The sequence below is a fragment of the Coloeus monedula genome (genome assembly GCF_965178545.1).
Source record: "Coloeus monedula genome assembly, chromosome: Z".
In the NCBI taxonomy this organism is placed as follows: Eukaryota; Metazoa; Chordata; class Aves; order Passeriformes; family Corvidae; genus Coloeus; species Coloeus monedula.
In genome coordinates, this window is record NC_138822.1 from 570,663 (window position 1) to 590,065 (window position 19,403).

At 44.6% G+C, this 19,403-nt stretch overlaps 2 protein-coding genes across 2 annotated transcripts; one reads left to right on the forward strand and one right to left on the reverse strand.

Annotated features, from left to right (window-relative positions):
* Positions 1-482: 482 nt before the first annotated feature.
* FAM151B (family with sequence similarity 151 member B) lies at positions 483-8,389 on the forward strand (the record flags this gene model as incomplete). Its single annotated transcript, XM_082301223.1, has 6 exons — positions 483-501; positions 654-779; positions 1,739-1,895; positions 4,361-4,569; positions 6,131-6,266; positions 7,852-8,389. The coding sequence occupies 6 exons, from the start codon at positions 483-485 to the stop codon at positions 8,003-8,005; spliced, it is 801 nt and encodes a 266-aa protein (XP_082157349.1). The 3' UTR covers positions 8,006-8,389.
* Positions 8,390-15,732: 7,343 nt separating this feature from the next.
* Positions 15,733-17,223, reverse strand: ANKRD34B (ankyrin repeat domain 34B; the record flags this gene model as incomplete). Its single annotated transcript, XM_082301449.1, has 1 exon — positions 15,733-17,223. One exon carries the CDS (start codon positions 17,221-17,223, stop codon positions 15,733-15,735), a length of 1,491 nt encoding a protein of 496 aa, XP_082157575.1.
* Positions 17,224-19,403: the final 2,180 nt, after the last annotated feature.

The window sequence follows — 19,403 nt, forward strand, 5'->3', positions numbered from 1 at the left end:
CAAGTTGGAAAATTCTTCCCAGCCCATCGCGTCCCAGCTGTGCCTGATCCCCACCACCCTGTCCCCAGCCCAGGGCACTGAGTGCCACCTCCAGCCCTTCCTTGGACACCTCCAGGGATGGGCACTCCAAACCTCCCTGGGCAGCTCCTGCCAAGGCCTGAGCACCCTTTCCATGGGGAAATTGCTCCTGATGTCCAACCTAACTCTGCCCTGGACCAGCTTAAGACTGTGTGCTCTCATCTTGACTCCATCGTGCCCTACACCGTTCGGAGTCCGGGCTGTCCGTGACTGCGGGGTGCAGCCACTGCCTGTCCCACGGACCAGGTCAGTCCTTGCTGACAATGCTTCAAAGGACACAGAGGTAGATCATCCCTACTTGGGATAATTTTGATTTATTCCCCATCGCGGCCCGGCCCGGCCCCGCCCGGTGCGGCGGCGGCGCGGCCCAGCCCCCGGCGGGGCGGGCCCGACCCGGCCGGGCCATGGCGAGCGGGGCGCGGGGTGAGCGGTGCGGCTCGGCCGGGCCGGGCCGGGGATCCACGGGGGTTCCGCCGGGGCCGGGCCGGGGCTCTGCCGGCGCTCCGCCGGGGCTCCGTGGCGGGAGGGCCGCGCTGAGGGGGCCGCGCTGAGGGGTCCCCGCCGTGTCTCCGCAGGCGCCTGGAGCGAGTGGCCCGTGGATCACTTCCTGCGCACCGGGCACATCGGGGCGAGAGACGGGGCCGCCGTGCGCTGGTTCCACGCCGCCAACAGCAGGGCCCGGGCGGCGGAGGCCGCGCGAAGTGAGTGTGGCACAGGCCCCTTCCCCTTCCTCTTCCCCTTCCCTTTCCCCTCCCTCCGCCAGGATCCCCATGGCTTTTAAATCCCTCCAGGGATGGGGCCTCCATCAGAGCCCTGGGCAGCTGTGCCAGGGCTGGAGAGCCCTTTCTGTGAAGGAATTTCCCCAATATCCACCCTGAGCCTGCCCTGGCCCAGCCTGAGGCCGTTCCCTCTCCTCCTGTCCCTGTTCCCTGCGAGCAGAGCCCGACCCCCGGGTGTCCCCTCCTGTCAGGGACTTGTGCAGAGCCACAAGGTCCCTGGTGCACCAGCCTGGGCGGCAGTGAATGTTATGTAAATTTTTGTGAATATTTGACAAATACATATTTGTGTAAATTTATATATAATATGCTTTATCTTGAATACTATCACTAGCTCTTTTCTTCGTATTTCAGTCTGTGTGTATTGGATTCTCTGCAAAGCTGATAGCACTGCCCAGATTCACGATATGAAGCTGTTTTCAAGAGCTGGAGCCACTCCTAAGACCCGTCTTCGCCTGTGTTGTGTGATAGCTAACATTTTCCTAGTCAGTTTTGACAATGAGTCAAGGGGAATGCTCTGTCTCTGCCAGTGTTAAATCCTGTGCTCATCTTTCCTCTGTCAGGAACCCTGTTTAGAGAGGAAAAGACCTGAAATTTAACAAGAGTGCATTCACATGTTGGGTGTCCGTTTTTCTGTTCCCCTGAAGAAAAGACGCCACGTGGTTGCTTGGCCAAATGTATCCTCAAAGATCAATTTTCACATGCTTGTAGGTTTGCAAAGAGTTTAGTGACCAGAAACCCCCCAAAATTGCCTCTTGTGTCACAGCAGTTCCTGTCTGAAGTAAGAGTGCACGGGGTGGTGCAGACAGACCTGCTGGGTAATTGTTGCCCTGAAGCACCGAAAGCTGAGGTTTAATTTCTCGGTTTAATTTCTCAATCCCCAGGCGATGTGCACATGGTCGAGGCCGATGTTCTCCTGCGGGGAGGGAGCGGGGACCCCATCCTGGCTCACCCCCCAGACACTGACAGTGACATCACCCTGCAGGAGTGGCTGGCAGAGATGGTCAGCACCAATAAAGGCATCAAGCTGGATTTTAAGAGGTATCTCAACAAAAAGATTATGTTCTTTGCATTCTTACCAGTTACAATTCTACAGGTGATCGTCAACCAAACAGCTCCTTGTGCAGTTTAGCATGATGTATTCAGGGCATAATCCATAGGCAAACATGGTCCGTAATACTCAAAGCATGGCAAGAACAAAACCTTAAAAAGTGTTTTGAACTACAGATAATGATTTCTTATGCAGTGAATTGGGTGCCGTGAGCAGAACTTTCCCATGGGAAGGTGAAATGGTGGTGCCTCTCTGGAAGGCCCCTTTCTCTGGCCTAACTCATTAACTAAATGTTCAGAGGTTCATTCACAGTTTGAACCATTAGCTGTTTCATTGTCTCAATGGAAAATACACCTGAAAACCCCACGAGATTGCCTTTAAAGAGTTCGAGATGAGCTGTGATTTCCAGACATGCACCCCTTCAGCTCCTCACTCTGGCTTTGTCTGAGTTTCCATGTGCTAAGTGTGTTTTGGCAGCAAATTACAAAGAGCTTCATCGCGCTTAAGTACTCTATAGAAATGCAAAAAACCCCTCAAGATAGTTGTAAAATATGATTTATGCTTGTGGTTCTGTGTAACACAGTCACGATTTTCATGCAAAAGTTCATGAAAGTGCAAAACGTGGGCAGGCTAAATCCGTTTATTGTTACAGGATCTGTGTGTGTCTTTCTGGGCAGAGAAGGGAAAAAAGAGCAGTAGGCATTTGTTTGGGCTTATTTCTTGTGAGTTTTGGTAGGGATTTTCCTCCATTTTAATTATTGTTTAAATTAATTCTAAGCCGCCTACCTTTCGTTTTTCCCCAAGGAGTTTAGAGCCAAGTGCAGTGATTTAAAAAAGCTTTTAAAGGTACATTGCATTATAAAGGCCTGATTCTATAAAAGCATTTAAAAATACACCACACAGTGCAGACAGAGTCAAATAACTGTTAAGAGAATTTGATGTTCCTTTGGATAGTATTTATTTGGATGCCATTGCTGAAGTTTTGAAGATTTTTCCAATAGTACTTGAAAAATCTACTTTCTATATCTATCAGCTTGATTGACCACGTAATTACATTTCCTGCTGGCTTTGGCTACTGAAATTAATGTATTCTGCAAAAGGTCTTCAGTGTCCCACTTCAGAAATGCCAAAGTCATTTCACATGAAGTCAGCAGTAAGTCTGAATTTTCTAAATGCTCTACAACAAAACCAGTGCTCTCTGGGGTCTGAGTTTTTTTGGGGTTGGGTTTTTTTGTTCTTGTTGATTGGTGATTGGCTTTGGTTTTTTCTTTTTCTTTTTTTTTTTTTTTTTTTGTCTATGTTGCCATTTCGGTTTGGGCTTTTTTTCTCACTACATTACCTTATACTTTGCAGTACAAAGGAAGGCATTCCGCTCGCCCTGGCAGTCCCTTTCGTATGTGAGGATCTGAACTGTTCTGGCCCCAGACAGTGTGAGAAGTGCTGAAGCCCACATGTTAGCTCAAGCCACCACTGGCTTTTCTCCTAGAGAACTTGAGCTCATCCCGAGTGAGTGGAATTCCTGCCTCTGTGCAGCTTTCCCAACAGCACAAAAGACAAAATATACAAAGTGACTTTACAGAGGAAACAAGACAAACAGCTCAGGGGACAGTTGCTGGTTTTAGAGCTAACCTAATTTCAAAAATCGGACCCTACTGATTTTAAATTCCTCAGTGTTACATGGTGTGTTAATTAATGTGCAGTGGCAGAAAGATTTCCTTGGTGTAAATTTCTTTTTCCAATTGTTCCACATCTCCTTTCCTTCCACAGTACTTCGAATATTTTGGTAGGATAGAGTTAGAAAAAAGCTAGTTGTGCTTTTACTTTTGGCTTGACAGGACAGTAGGAATATGTGACTGTAGATTTTGTTAAATGCTCACAAGGTGTCTGCACTGGTTGCCTAAGTGATTTTTAACCATTTAATAATTAGTTGTCAGATGAACATTGGACAGGTAGGCTTCTCTGTGCTGCCACACTTTTGAACTGGGGGAAAAGCCACGACCAGGTGCTAAATGTTCAAGTGGGTGCCTTTTCACTCTTTCAGTTGCCTGAAATTGGTCCGTGTTGAGCTTTTTATTCTCCTAGTACAGGTGCATCATCTTGCACAGATGTGGAGGTAACTTTGAGTCTGGATCTGAAATAGTGCTAAAGTCTTTGCCACCTTGAGCGTGGTTAAGGTGACGAGAGATGACTCTCACTCTTTGGACCGAACTTACAGCATTTGTGGCTTTCGGGTCTGATGAAGCAGCAGTGTTAGAGACTGCAGTGGCTTCCTTTGTTAAAACCCTTCTGAGGCCTGCGATGCAGAGCTGACAAGGCCGGGGCCGTGAGGGGAGGCCTGGCAGTGCTGGGGGCAGGGGCTGGGCGGTTTGACTCCCGCAGGGGCGGCGGTCCCCGGGCCCTGCGGTGGCCCTGCGGTGGCACTCCGTGCCCTGACGCCGCCCGTGTCCCGGCACAGCCTGGGCGCCGTGGGACCGTCGCTGGAGCTGCTGTCGCGGCTGCGGCGGGCGCTGGAGCGGCCCGTGTGGCTGAACGGGGACGTGCTGCCCGGGCCCCGCGGGGGCCGCCCGCCGCTGGACGCCCGCGCCTTCCTGGCCGCTGTCGCCTCGTCGTGCCCCGCCGCCACCCTGTCCCTGGGCTGGACCACGGGCTGCCACCGAGGGCAAGGTAAGGGCAGGGCTCGGGCCCGTCTCCGGCTGGCCCCGGGCCCGTCTCCGGCTGGCCCCGGCCCCGCGCCGTGCCCCGGGCCGGAGGGCGGTGGCTGTGGGAGCCTCTCCTGCGCTCAGGGGTTTGGCAGGGCCGGACCGCAGCTCGGGCAGTGCTGGAGGGGCGGCACAGCTGGGGGAAAACCCCATCTCTTTGCTGTTAAAGTGAGCTGGTTTGTACTTTTAACTGTTCCTTCTCACTTGCTGAGGGCTTCTGAGGGACAAACTCCTTCGCCTCTGCTCGCAGGAGGGCTGTCCCTGAATCCTGGGAGCATTGGTTTGGTGATCGGAATCCTGGCATGTGTCCTGAGGAAAAACAGAGCAGCCGAAAATTTGAAACTTTAGCTCTGCTTTTTCTGACCACTAAAATCGAATTGTGGGTCAGCATAATCCCTAATATTCCATTTCTCCTGGATACTTGAATTTTTGCAGTGAACCTTCAAATTTTCATTGTTTTAGAGCTTTTTTCACAGGCTTCCTCTTGCAATTCCCACTATAAGTAGCTGAGTCCCCTCCAAATGTCTGGAGCCACCATGGCAGGATTATACACCGTTCCCATTCCTAATTATTCATTAACAAGATTTAGTATTTTTTTGTATGATACACTGCAATTGTATTAAACTGTTTAGTGCTTTCTCCCAGGTATTTTCAGTGCAGGAGACAATTCCTGGGAAATGCATTAGAAATACTGAGTAACCTTTGAAAATTAAGTTAATTTCATCTCCATTTTAAATTTCACTTTATGGAAATACTAATTAAGGTTCTACTGTAAGAGTTAAGAAAGAAAACCGTGTCATTTGGGTGATTGCAACTAGAAGTTGCTGCTTGCCCAACAAAACTTTTTTTTAATATTTAGTGCTTTTTTAGTCTTTCCAGTCACCACATTACATATGAGTAATTGAGAAAAAAGTTATTAACCGTTGTACTAGGATTTTCATAGCCCGTAGAAACAAAAGAGCAATTAAATATAATTTGAAATAGTTCCAGTCCCTGTAAAAATCTCAGCAAAGTTCCTTTCACTATTTTAGATTGCTTGATTTTAGCATTCTTAGGCACAGAATGTTTTTGTCTGTGTGTGTTTCATTTGTGTATAACCGCATTCCTAGTGGATTGGGTTTTTTTCCTAATTTTTTCTTCTTTCTTCTGTTTTTATTTTTAAATGGTCCCTGACAATTTAAAACTACGCCACATTGAAGTCAGTGGCGTAGAGTCTTTTAGAGAAAGGGCAAAGATACATTAAAAATGTCACATTCCGTAGCTGTATGTAAATTAAGTAACTATTTATGTAACGTGTGGGAAATAAAGGTTCTCATCGTAGGTTTGTTTCCCATGCCGATGCTGCCTTTACTGCTTGTCCCTGCGGGCCGGTTCTGTCCCGCACCGCCGGCGGTGTCCCTGCAGGGCTGTGTGATCACCGGGCCGGTTCTGTCCCTGCAGGGCTCTGTGGTCACCGGGCCGTTCTGTGTCTCTCGGCCCCGCGCTGAGCGGGCGCTGCGGGCTCTGAGCGCCGGTTCTGTCCCCAGGCTACGCGTGGCCCATGGTGCAGGAGATGTCCCGGCTGTGCCAGCCGCTGTCCCAGCCCGTGACGTTCGCGGTCAGGGCCGCGCTGGTGCCCAGCTCCATCCCGCAGCTCCAGTGGCTGATGCAGCAGTCCCACAGGTCAGTGCCAGCCCTCACCTGTCCTGACCAGCTCGTGTCTGCGTGTATCAAGCACAGCACGTTCATGTGCCCCTGCTCATCCCGGTGGCCCTGGAAATGCTTTTGCTCGCGGTTCTTTATTTCCCTCAGATCTCACAGCGATTCCTCTGACAGAAGGTCGCTATTAATTTCTTTAAAATAGTTAAATTCCAGAGGCTCCTTTTTCATTACCTCCAGTAAGGACTTTCAAATGGTGCGTAGGTGTGTAATCCGGTTCTGCTGCAAACATTTCCTGAGATGAATATAGTTAAATAGACTACATAGTTTGATGTTGCAGTTGGGAATTCATCCAATCTAAAGACTTCGTATTGGATTCGCTATTTATATTTTTTGTAACAATGTCACCTGAAAAATATTAGAGATGATTTTTAGATGGGCAGTCAGGTGTTTCCCTCCAAGCTAATTAATTTTGTTGAGGCACTTGAAATGTATTCATTCAGTGGTTTTCATAAACGAACTTACATTTTCCTTTAAAGATTTTTCTTATAAACCCATAACTGTTTCATTATAGAAGTTATTCGCATGTAATAGACTGAGAATAAATTCAGCTTCCCACATACTGCCATTTACTCATCTTTTTCACTTGCTCTGCCTACTGAAAATTTAATAAAGTTGTTCCAACCAAGGTCAAAGCCCAAGACAGAAAACTTCAGAGAGTCTCTGAAAAGTTTCTAATTATTTAGAAACAACAGGGTGGACAAATAAAATGCTGATTTTCTTGTTTGTGGTGAAGACTCAAGACAGAAATTAGAATTAAGCATTTTAAACTGGGAAATTAGGTTAAAAATATTTTTGCATAAAGAATATGTCTTATGAAGTGTGCCAGTCTCAAATATATCCTCATTGGATACAAACATTATTCCCACTGAAATATTAGGATTTTCTCTTTTACCTCAGCATAAAACTTGGGGGTTTTTAGTGGCATGATTAGAAGACAGAAATTCCTGAGCCAGTTTTGCTCACATACAACTGAATTCTGATTTACCCATTTTTAAAATTACTAGTTTTATTAAACAAAGGTGAAGAACTAAATGTATGTCATGTGAAGGATGTGGAGGGTAATGCCTTTAACTGAATAATGCTTTGGGGGATTTCAGTGTTTTTTGAGGAGTTCTGTGCAATTAATGAGAATTGGGTTAGGTGGCATCTCTACACATCACTGACGTGACAGAGCACAGAGCACAGCAATCACCTGCGTCTGGGATTGCATCATATTTCCTGTTTTGAGGCTCAGCTTGTGACTATTGATTACTTTATCAAACCTTAAATGCTCAGTCTGCTGAATTTCTTTGCTGCATATTTACCTGAGGTTTTTTATTTAACTCATCCCGAGGTTTGGCAGGACAATCACAGATAACTTGCAGAAATTCTTTGGGGGGGTGCAGTTGTTTGTATTTAATTATGTTTCTAAAATTAAGATGCTGTAATCCTGAATTAAGTAAGTAGGAACTTACTAGTGCAATGTCTTTCTGGTTTACATGCTTTATCTTAACATTCTCTTTTTCTCTTTGTTTTGTTTTTTTCTCCCCTTTTTTTATGGACATAGATACAGCCTCACTGTTTGGACAGGAAAGGAAGATGTGTATTCTGTAGAAGACTTGCTTTTCATCCGAGAAAACTTTGATAAAAGTAGGGTTTATTACGACATTTTTGAGCCACAAAATTCTGAATTCAAAAAAGCCATTGGAATAGAATGGTAAATGCAAAGCAGGCAGTGCCTGACCTTATAATGCTTTCTATTGTAAACCCCTTTAAATGTGAGGATTTCTTGTTCAGAGAAATGCATTTTCCTTGCCAGAAGGACTGTATTGAGCACACCTGTGGTTATTGGAGGAGTTTTTGTTCGGCACTGCATAGAGAGGCTTCTCAAATAGAAGTGTAGTGCCTTCCCCATTGTTCCCTGCTCACTGCATGGGCACCACACACTCCAGGAGGGGACAATGGCTGTTTGTACTGCACTGGCACTGCTCAGCTGCTCTGCCCCGCGGTCCCTGGCCTGTGGTCACCGTGTCTGTGGTCACTGTGTCCGTGGTCCCGGGCCCGTGGTCTCTGTGCCTGGGCAGTGTCGGAGCCAGGCCACGGCCTCGGGCTGGGGAACAGCCCTGGATGGTGCCGAGGGCTGGGCCCTGTGTGGCAGCAGAGCTGGTGGCCGCAGTGGCAGTGCTGGTCCCCGGGGCAGTTCCAGGGCTGGCAGGGGTCATTGCCCGTGGCTCTGAGGGCGTGGGTGCCCGTGGGGCCGCTGCAGCACACGGGGCTCCCTCAGTGACCACGGCTCTGCTCTGCTCTGTCGGGGCCTGTGCGTCCCTGCAGCTCTCAGAATTTTCTCAGAAATTTCCAAAAGTGGAAATTTCCCCTGACAAAAGCTAGAACCCTGCTAACCACCTGCAGGAAGAGCCTGACCTGGTTAATTTAAACCATTTATTGCCTCTTTGGCTGCTGCAGTTCCCCAGAATTCACGCAGACTGAGACACCGTCTCTGTGGGATTGGCTTCTGCCAAACACCACAAACGATACCGGAAAAACCAAAGGTTCAGAGAAGACACTTTAGCTTCTGAATAAAAGCTGATGCTCTGAGAAGCATTACTCTGTCAACGTCTTGTACTCCTTTTCCCATTCCTCTCACATGGTTCTTGTGAAAATTTTGTTACCTCAGATATTGTACAGAACATTTTACAGGCTGTTACTGCTACAGTAAATTGGATAAATGTTTGGTTCTTACATGGCATTGCTACAGCTGTGATAGAAAAGGTAGTTACGTTTCTTAATCCTAAATCTTGAAATATGGTGATTTCACATTGAAATTCAAGACTCCTTGTTGTTACCTACAACCCCTTATAGAGATTTATCCAATAATTGTTTTATGTTTTTGAGGGGTAGAGCTTTTCTCATTTTGGTCATCTGCTAAGATGTGCTTGGCTACAATTAGGAAATATTTTTCCACATTAGGAAGGAAACTACCTGTTTATACTTGGGATAGCTAAACAGAGTACTTGATTTAATTTGCAGCAGCAGGCCAAGTGAGTGGCAGTACCACGAAAGGGTCAGGTTTGGCTCTGTTATTTCTGTACTGAGTTTGGAGAAATTATGTATTTTTTATTTATGGTTTGTTGCAGGCAGTTGCATTCATTGATTTACAGGATTTCATCTCTCAGTGGTAAGGCCTTTTTGGGACCACATTTTTCTGTTATTTAGAAATCTTCCCACTGTCCAGTTCCCACCTGAAGTACTGGAATTTGTTAAAACTCATTAAACTATTAAGTAAAAAAACATCAGCAATTGCCAGAAATGTTTTTAAGGAAGAAGTATATCTGAGCAATATCTGTGCCTGTCAGTAAACAGGGATAATCAGCTAAAATTAAAAGAAGACATCATCTGGATTACCAGGATGTGCCTGTGGTGAATTTGATTATTCTGTATGGATTAACCTGTATGTATATGAATTCTCTATGTAATTTTTACCTATGGGTCTTTGCTAGTCCCCTGTGAAGTTGTTTTTGTCAGTCTAGTCTGACTTGCACATCAATAAATTAATTTGATTTTGTTTCTCTGCGTTTATTCAAATGCTTTCCTAAAATACAGCGTGTTACTGTGGGGCTGGCAGTGAGACAGTGAAGGAGAGATGAAGTCAGGTATTTGTTCTGATGGGGGCAGCAGGTCTGTGTTTTTCCAGCTGTAGCTGTCTTTTATTTTAGTATTTTTTCTTTTACCTTCTTTCAGAGTTCTGTCACTTCTACTACACGAACATTTGTAATTTACTGCAGTTTCAAGCCTTGTATTTTTCTGTAAATTTGAAGGATCTTAGTAAATAGATAACAGGGTAAAGAAGAGAGTTGTCATTGTGTCCTGCCGTGACAGGGAAGCATCCTGGTGGGAGCAGAGCACTAGATATTTGCCAAGGTTTCTGTTGTTTAAATGTGCTCTGCAATCAAAGAAAATGCCCCCAAGGACACATTTTTCAGACATGGCTCTCCATCTGGTGTTCTGCCCTTCTCCATCTTCAGCGTTCATGCAAAGTGGGATGCATTTTTTAACCTGCTGACTGAAATAAAAATGAACAAACTGAGTATTTTTTTCAATTCATACCTTCAAATTAAATATGAAATTATGCTCAGGGTCTTTATAACTCATTTAATAACTTGGTGGTTTACATGGCCCCATCCTTTCCTTTAAGGAAAAAATACAGAAATTAGAGTGTTGGGAATTAAAAGTATTTGGATTGGTTTGTTTTAGAAGGGTTAAGGAAAGCCTTGGAGTACATGAATTGTACCCTACATTGTATCCAAGACGGGGGATTTTCCACAGATTCCAGTGTTCCTCTGAAATTTCTTGATTAAAAATGTCTTTCAACTTTCAGACTATTTCTCTTAGTAAGGGTAAAGGTACTAATGTAATAAGAGGCATTCTAGTAAGAGGAAGTGTTTGGACAATTGTTTAAAGACAGATTTATTGATCCATAACCTTGTATTAATTAGAGACCTTTTTCTAGCACAAAATATTTATTTTCTTGAAATTGTAATTGAAAACCAGTTTTGTTTTCAATTTTTTGTGGTACTGTGATGCTCCCAGTTGCCTATTTTTCAGTTTGTTTATTGTTTTGTTGCAGGAATATCTGTTTGCTTCCAGTAAAATTCAAAGTATTGGACTCTATTATCTTCTGAAGTTTGAACTGACGTATTTTTGGGGTAGTTGCGTGTTGATTTTTAATATCCTGATGCTTTGGCTTAATTTCCTTGAATTCCCTTGAATTACTGCTTTTACAGGTCTTTTGGCCTAATTCCCTTGACTTGATTCCCTTGAACTTTCCAGTGATCCTTCTGTCATTGTTGGTTCCACTGCCTGGTCGTGTTTTCTCTCCTTGTTGTAGAGAGAAGCAGTCCCGTGCACAGGTTCATAACCTCAGCAGGGATCTGCCCAAGCAGACTTGGTGTGTTTTTAAAAGGTGCTCCCATTAATGTGTTTTTAAAATGTATGTACAGGTCAGGTTTGTGCTTTAAAATCAACTGTTTTGTGAGAAAGCCGGGTGCAACTCACTCCATCTGTGAAACACACATGAAAGTGTTCAAAATTACTGATGCTTTCGGGGAAAAAAACACGGGAATTTACTGCAGTTCCTCAGCGTGCCTCTGTGTCTGGATTTCAGGAACTTGGCAATCAATAGCTCTGTGTACATTTCTAGAAATCATCTCTGGTGTTCAGCGTAAGATTTCAGCACCATTTTTAAATAGCTGGACATAAATTTTGGGACAAAACCCCTGGATTAACATGAGATCTGCAGCTGCCTGCGTCAGCAGTCCAGGAAACAGCTGGCTCAGGTAACAGGTGCTGCTGAGAAACAGGAATTTTGCATAAATTTATATGTATATCTAATGTGGGGGGCTTTTTAAATAAAGGTCAACTTGTGTACAGGAGTAGAAGACTTATTGTCTTCCAAAGAGGATTAATAGCTGGGTCTTCTGTGGGAATATTAGTGATGACAATTGGAATTTTATCCCTTTGACTCTGAGAAAACCGCCTTGAGCTTTCTTAAGGTGTTTCCTTATGAAACCTGATCTCCTTGAAGGTACTGCAGTGCCAGTAATACTTTAGGGTGAAAATGTAAGAATCTTTATTTAATAAAGTCCCTTGTTTTAGTTGGAAAAGTAAGTAGTTGTGGTGTATATCAGATGCAGAAAGATAAAGGTCTTCCTTGGGATTCATGAGGGGAAAAAAAGGAAATTTAATGACTATTCAGTTTACTATTTTTGTGTAGCTGCATCAAATTATGGCAATATTCTTTTGGAAGTGCTGTGCAATTGTAAAAGACAAAGATCAAAACAAAGCAATTACTCCTTAAAAGCAAAACCAAATTAAATGTGCAGGGAAAGATACTTTGAAGACTGTATTCTGAACATTGCACCTTAAACACAACCTTGAAAACTGCTGGTTTATGACATTTTTGTGTAGTGACTTGCTGTTCTTAAACCTCTTAAACCAAAATAAAGGGAGTTCTTCTATAATCACCGCTTTTTGTGAAGCCACCACTGTTGTTTTGAAGTTACTTTCATTGTATGGTCTCACAGCATTTTGCAGAGAAAATGAAGACTAGGGATAAAAACAAAAAAAACCCCCAAATTGTTTTTCACCTCTCCAAATGAACCAGGAAGGTTTAAAGTCCTTTCTGTCACGGGTGGTGTGTGGCTGTGGCTGATGGCGGCGGGGATGTCACTCGGCCCGGTGCCGCTGTGTCACTGCCGTGCCTGCGGCTCTGGGGTCACTCTGCGAGCTGCAGCAGAGGAGCTGCCTCTGCTTTCGCTCTGGGAGCAGAGGGACGAGGAGCCACAACCCTGAACATCAGCCAGGGAGGCTCCAGCCTGTGGTGCTTCCCGTGCCAGGAGCCATGAAGGACACCTGGACGGTCTTGTTTTTAACCCGGGTATCTCGGAAAGGGAGGGATTTAACATCAGAGACTCGGGTCAGCCTGACCGTTCTTTGCTGAAAAGAACGTCGGGGTGGCTGGGAAATGTCAAGGATTAAGACTTCAGAGATAACACAAGTGCATCTCTGCTCCACAAGTGGAACCACGGGCAGCTTCCGGCAGGTGGAAAGAGCCTCTCTCACACCATACTTTGGACAAATTTAGCTATATTGGATTAAATCGAAGTAACTGTTCCCATTTTCTTGTACAGAGGCAGGCTGAGAAACACTTCTGAGTGAGTACCTTTTGCAGTGACTCATCATTTCCTGAGTAGTGAATAAAAGCATGTGATTATTTCCATGTTCCCTCTGAGGGGGAAAAAATAACTTTTATTTATTCAGCATTACAACGGCAAGAGAACAAAGCTTTTTCCTTTGAAGATCACTTGTAACAGTAACACAAACAATAATAGTAACACTTCACACTACTTTGCATCACAATCACAAAATACTGGTAACACTATTGAAAAACTTCCCCTTTCAAGACACTTGCCACTTCCCTTCATTGTCTGAGCATTCGTAGAAAAATTATGGTTTAATTAAGGGAGCCATAGTCCCATATACATAATTAATTTAAAAATCAAACCAGCATAAATTGGGCTTTTTACCCTAAGCAAAGATACCAGTTAGAACACCTGATGATAGTCAATTTCTTCTACAAAAGAATTTATATTTTTTTAAAGATCTATTTTCCCCTTCAAATATTTAATTTCATTATGAGATGAAGAGATGAGAATTTGCCATTTCCTTTTATAATATCATGAAACCATTTGGAAAGTGTATTGTGTGTAGAGACCAATTTGTATTCAGTTAATACTGACATATGTTGTTCCCCATGATTTCTGTACCATGAAAATATATCCACCTAATCCTTGTTTGTACCTGGTGTGCACAGGGGCTGATCCAGGAAAACCTCCTGAAGGAAAAGGCAGAACCTGAATGGAAACAAATACTCCCAAAAGGTTATTTACAGGGAGTATATGTTTATAATCCCCTTTAAATGGTTTAATGTTTAGAATCCCCATTAAATTGTTTTATTGTGATGATCCCCATTAAATATTTGTATGTTTGTGATCCCCTTCAAATTGGTTTATGTCTCCAATCTTCTTTAAATTGGTATATGTTTAAGATCCCCTTCACACTGCTTTATGCTTAAGATCCCCGTTAAATGTCTCCTACTAAGTGCAAAGCTAAATAACATTACAGGCTTATATTAGGCAATGTCAGATTTGGTGAACCCTGACTGAAGCTGCAACAAGACAGGTTGTGCCCACTGAATATTTTCAGGAAGGAATACCTAATGTCAGTATACTGAAATTCACGTTACACAGACACTATTTCAATACAACTAATTTCTGTAAATTACAACAAAACAGAACACATACACTTTTTCTCAATATTTAGAAGATGAGCTCTAAAATGCTAAATGCAATACCAGAAATCCAGGATCTATGAGGTGCATACAAAGACAAGGGAGATACTTGGAATCACAAAACACTAATGGAAAGGAAAGAAAGATTTTAAGATAGAGATACTTGAAAATACGCAGTAGCTTGGAGGCTGCAGAGGACTCCTTTCCGCTTGTGGGAAACTCAGTCCTGTTTCAAATTAGGCAAAATGTGGGTTTCCATCTCCCAGGTGAGTTTGATAGACTCACAGAATCACAGAATGGTTTGGGTTGGAAACCATCTCAAATAAAAGCCGATCTCATTCCAACCCCCCTGCTATGGGCAGGGATGTCTTCCACCAGACCAGGTGGCTCCAAGCCCCATCCAACCTGACCTGGGACACTCCCAGGGATGTGGCAGCCACAGTTTCTCTGGGAAAACTGTGCCAGTGCCTCAACTTCCCTTAAGTTGTTATCTTCTTTAGGTCTGTCTGACCAGGAGAACAGAGCTCTTCTCTGCTCCAAAAAATTGTGTGTGTGTGTGTATGTGTGTATGTGTGTATGTGTGTGTGAAGTGCCCCTGCTCATGAGGACAACATCTCGGTGTGTCCCAGCGTCTGTACCCTGGTGAAAAGGGCTGTGACTGGGGGCAGATTGCTCCAGCCTGACATGGAGATCTCTTCCTGGGGGACTGCAGAACTGCAGAAAGTAACAGACCCTGACTGAGATCCAGGCTCTGCCTCCCCCACCCTCCCTCTTCTGAAGGGAGCAGATCCCAGGGGCTGTCTCTGGGGCTGTCTCTGGGGCAGCCCGAGGTGGCCGCAGTGCCTGGGGGGGCAGCGCTGGTTTGTGGCACACCCAGGGCTCGTCACTCGCCCTGCTGGGCTCCCGACAGCGCTGCCCGGCGTCGTGTGCCGGGCTAGAGAGCGCCCGTGCTGTGCACCACTGGCTCCCAGTGCCAGCCAGGCGTCTGAAGCACGCTCCCTTAGCTGGAATTCCGTGGGCAGCACAGCTCTGCAACGTGTCATCAGCTCTGCAGTGTCTGCTCGCTTGCAGTGAAGCTGTTGAGGCCAGGAGACACTGCCTGTGTACACCTGCTGCCACCCACCCCACTGCGTGCTGACGCCTCAGGGTTCTCTGGATATATACAACCTGATAGAGTCAGTCTGGTGTCCAGCATCACAGTCCAATGTTTCAGGTTCCCCAATTCCATGTGCACCACCTCTCTGCGTGCAGAAAGGGTGTATGTTTGGGGAAATCTAGGAGGGGTAGTATGTACAACCTACAATGAGAACTGCAATGCCTAAGGCCATTGTGGGTTCATTCTGTCACAGGCAATTTGAAAACTTTACAAAAGCAGCAAATAAACATTCCTTAGTCTGCAGAAGGCAGCCTCGTTAGGTAAGTATGTCTTTTCATCCAGTCTCTGAGCTATCCCACTCATCCTGAGGCAGACATCACTTTACATCACAGACCTGCTGTATTTTGTGGTACCTACCATTACATTCAAGGACTGCAGTGAATATTTACATATCATAAAGATCCCCTTTGCTCTCCTGGTAAAGATTCAGTCATTGCTGAATCTGCTCAGACTGTAATCTGCTCATATGGCCTCCTCCGCAGCAGATTCGTATCTTTGGTCCCCCTAGGGACAGCAGATCCTGGGGGTACTAAGTGAGTTTGTCCATAAGAAATAGTTCCAGAAACTGTGTTTATGACAGTGAGCTCTGGACCTGGGGGGCGAGGGTTCACATTCAGTGGTGGCAGAAAACCTGGCCTTGTCTGATCCAGCACTAAGGCTCCTGAACCCTGTTCCTCTAGAGAAGCCTGATTTCTGCCTCTCGGAGAAACAGGAGACATCTTCTCCAGAACTCTTCTCGGACTTGGTAACAAAGTCTGGTATGTAGAAAGAATTTCTTTCTTTCCTTTTGGTGACTTACTGTCTTTTGTATCAGCAGCAGGAATGAGACTGTTAGTTAGCTGAGAACCGGAGATGTTGTAATTTGATTCTCCACTTCCTTTCTTGATAATACTGCCGAGGTTTGAAAGTAAGCTGATTTGTCCCAAACTGGCATCCATGCCCATGGGAATCTCACTGGGGTTATGTTTCTCTTCAGTAAAAGGAGTCTGATAGTTTATTGCATCGCGTAATGCTTTCCTTGACATGGTTTGATCAGAGGTTTTCAGTACATGAGCAGTGTCTTTCCTGTCTCTACTTTCGTGACTGGTGGTGATGCCCTTGGATAAGTCAAAGGCACTGAATTTACAGGAGAGGTCTTCTGTGGGACTGATAGCCCGAAGTTCTTGTGAAGAAGCAATTTTCCTCTGTGGAAACACTGCTGGACAGCACTTTAGCCACGGATCACACTGCAGCACCTGTGTCAGCTTGAACCGTGCTGGTGTTGAGCTGGATTTGGTCATTAGTGGCACTGTTTCAGATGGGTTATCATATGGGTGTCCACCATACAGCTCTTTAAAGCTGAACGGGTCTTCTGGACCCTCGCTTGGTTCTATTTCTGACAGGGAGGTGCAATCAGCTGGGGAAGCGCATTCCTCGAGGTCTGGAGGAGGCACGTTCAGGTACTGCTTTGTCTTCAGCCTCCCTGATGCAGACTTGCCTGTGGTGATGATGATCACTTCTTTCCCTCGTGCCTTGCAGGCCTTAAGCAGAATTTCCAGGGTGTCCTTGTCTGCAGCGTTTATTGCGTACACCAGAGCAGAGCAGTTGGAGTGGTCTGGCAGGCTCGGGTCAGCTCCGCTCATCAGCAGCAGAGACACCACTTCAGGGCCTGCTTTTTCCATGCAAGCGTGCATCAAGGCTGTCTTCCCAGATTTGTCCTGTATGTTCGGGTCAGCCTTGTTGTCCAGCAGGTATTTCACCATCTTTGCCTTGCTAGCACTCTGTAAGTCCGCGTGTTTGGTCATACAAGCAATCATGAGAGGGGTCTCACCCCTGCTGTTGCTCTCATTGACATAGGCCCCGCCGTCAATCAGCAGCCTGGTGAGGCGCAGGCGCCGCTGGTACACGGCTTTGATCAGGGAGTAGCCCTCGGGCGGCACGTCCACCGCATCCATCATCCTGCTCTGCTCACCTGCACCTTCCTAGGGGCTGCAACCACACCTGGCTGCCGGACAAACCAAAGGGGTCCCCCAGAGAAATAGAAGGAAATAGAAAAACAAAGAGAGGGTTTAACTGTGCTAATTGCTCCTGTAAACAGCCCTGGGTTTTGTGAAAAAAGTATGAAGGGAAGAAAGGAAGAAAGGTTTCCCCACCCTTTAGGCTTACAAGAAAGGCATTAAAAACTTAAAAAAAAAACCCACTTCAGTACAGTTATAACATTTATAGAAGATTAAAGCATGACCATCACCTCCTTACTTTTTGACTGTCCTGTACACAGTCCTCTGCCTGCGCAGACAGTATCAGCTCTACAACAAAAGAAACATTTGACCGCATCAGAGAGAATCAGGATGTTTCACACAAAAAAGCTTAATGTGGCATAAATAACAAAAGGTCTTATATAAATGTATACCTGCAGACATGCAACTAAAACTTTTATGTTGTGTATGTGCTTGCTTACCTGTGTGTAGGGAAAACCTTTAGAGAAAAAACCCCAGTATTTAATAATTGGCAGAGCAATTTAATTTCAATAGAAGATTAGGTATGGATTAGATTATTACATTCATTTATTTACAGTCTATTTCTAGAGAAATAAAAATGTTTAGCTAGTTTAGCTGTAAAGGAAATTAATTAATCATTTTTGTTCATCACTGAAAACACTACTAATGTTCTGGTGATTAACTGAGAAGCAGTAATTTCATTCTGTTTTACATTGAATGCCAAAATCAAAGGATGATCTCAATACAGTTTGTTCCAAAAGTCCAACAAGCCAAAAAAAAAAAAAAAAAAAAAAAAAAAAAAAAAAAAAAAAAAAGTCAGATTTCCTCCCTGGAAATCTGCGGAGGAAATCTGACTTTAACTGGGGCTTGTTTTTTTTTTCCCCCTCTGTCTTGATAAAATATTTTTAAAAGGTAATTGCATCGAAATTACTTTAAGGATTCACTCCATCATACTGAAAGTACAGGATTCAGTACTGTCTATCTCAGCTTTCATTGAAGTGCAAATTATTATTATGATTTTTATGTGTACTTTTGACTCTTAATGTATTCAAGATTATTGTAAAGTCTTTTATAAAAGTATCCCATCAGTTTGTGCGTTTAGGTTTCCAGAAGGAAACTGCAGAGAGGTATCTGGTAGATAACACACGTGCTGGAATTTTGATTGTGTTCTCCTTTGGTTTTGACCTACCTCGAAGTTATTGGTGATTTTACATTTCTTCCTATTTATCTAAAGCTCTTCTGATACTTAACGGCTCACTTTACTTAAGCGATGGCATATAGCTCTTACTACATCAGCATTTTCATCTGTAGAAATACCTTTTGTGGCCAAAAGGACATTAAATATTAAACAGGCATGGAAAGAGAATAATGCTACCTGAAGTCGTGCAGCAGGTCAGGGCTAAAGGTGAGGCTGTTTTTCTGACATCTCATCTAACCCCTCCTGTTGCCTAAAGTTGCTGTTTCTGTCGACTTCACCAGGACTGCTGATCTGATGGGGGTGGAAGGCTGTCCTAAGACAGAAGTTGAAGTTTGAAGTTAGGAGTAAATGGTGTTGGCAGGTATGAACCTGCCTGGAGAAAGCCTGAGATGTTTCTGTGCAGAGAAAAGTGAAGAGAAGGTACATGAAATGGGGAGCAAACCCCCACAAGTACTGCAGAATCAGACATTGTACAATCACAATAAAGTGTTACAGACTCACAGCTGGAACAATATAAAGCAGAACACACTCGCAGTGCTGGAGGATAGCCACAACTTCATCTGGAGAATCTGTTAACTATATCACACCTGGCCTGGGTACAGCCTGCTCCAAAAACTCCCCAGCTGGCTATTTGGAAGTGAAGGACCACAGGTCAAGCAGATTCCCTAAAACAGTAATCTATTGGATAATTCATTGCAGAACAGATTGAGATGATAAAACAGTCCTAAATGTAATTAACTGCTATGTAAGAAGTACTCCACGAGTTCCTAAGGTATTGGGACTGACACAGTTGCCTCTCACTTGTAAAGGTAAACTTTAAAAGCAGCTTCAATCTTTAAAGCAGTTTGAGGAATGAGGAACTCTGCAACTCAGTGTGAGACACTGAATCATGGACTAGTCTGTCAAATCACCCACAAATTCCTCTTATTCTTGTACAAATAAT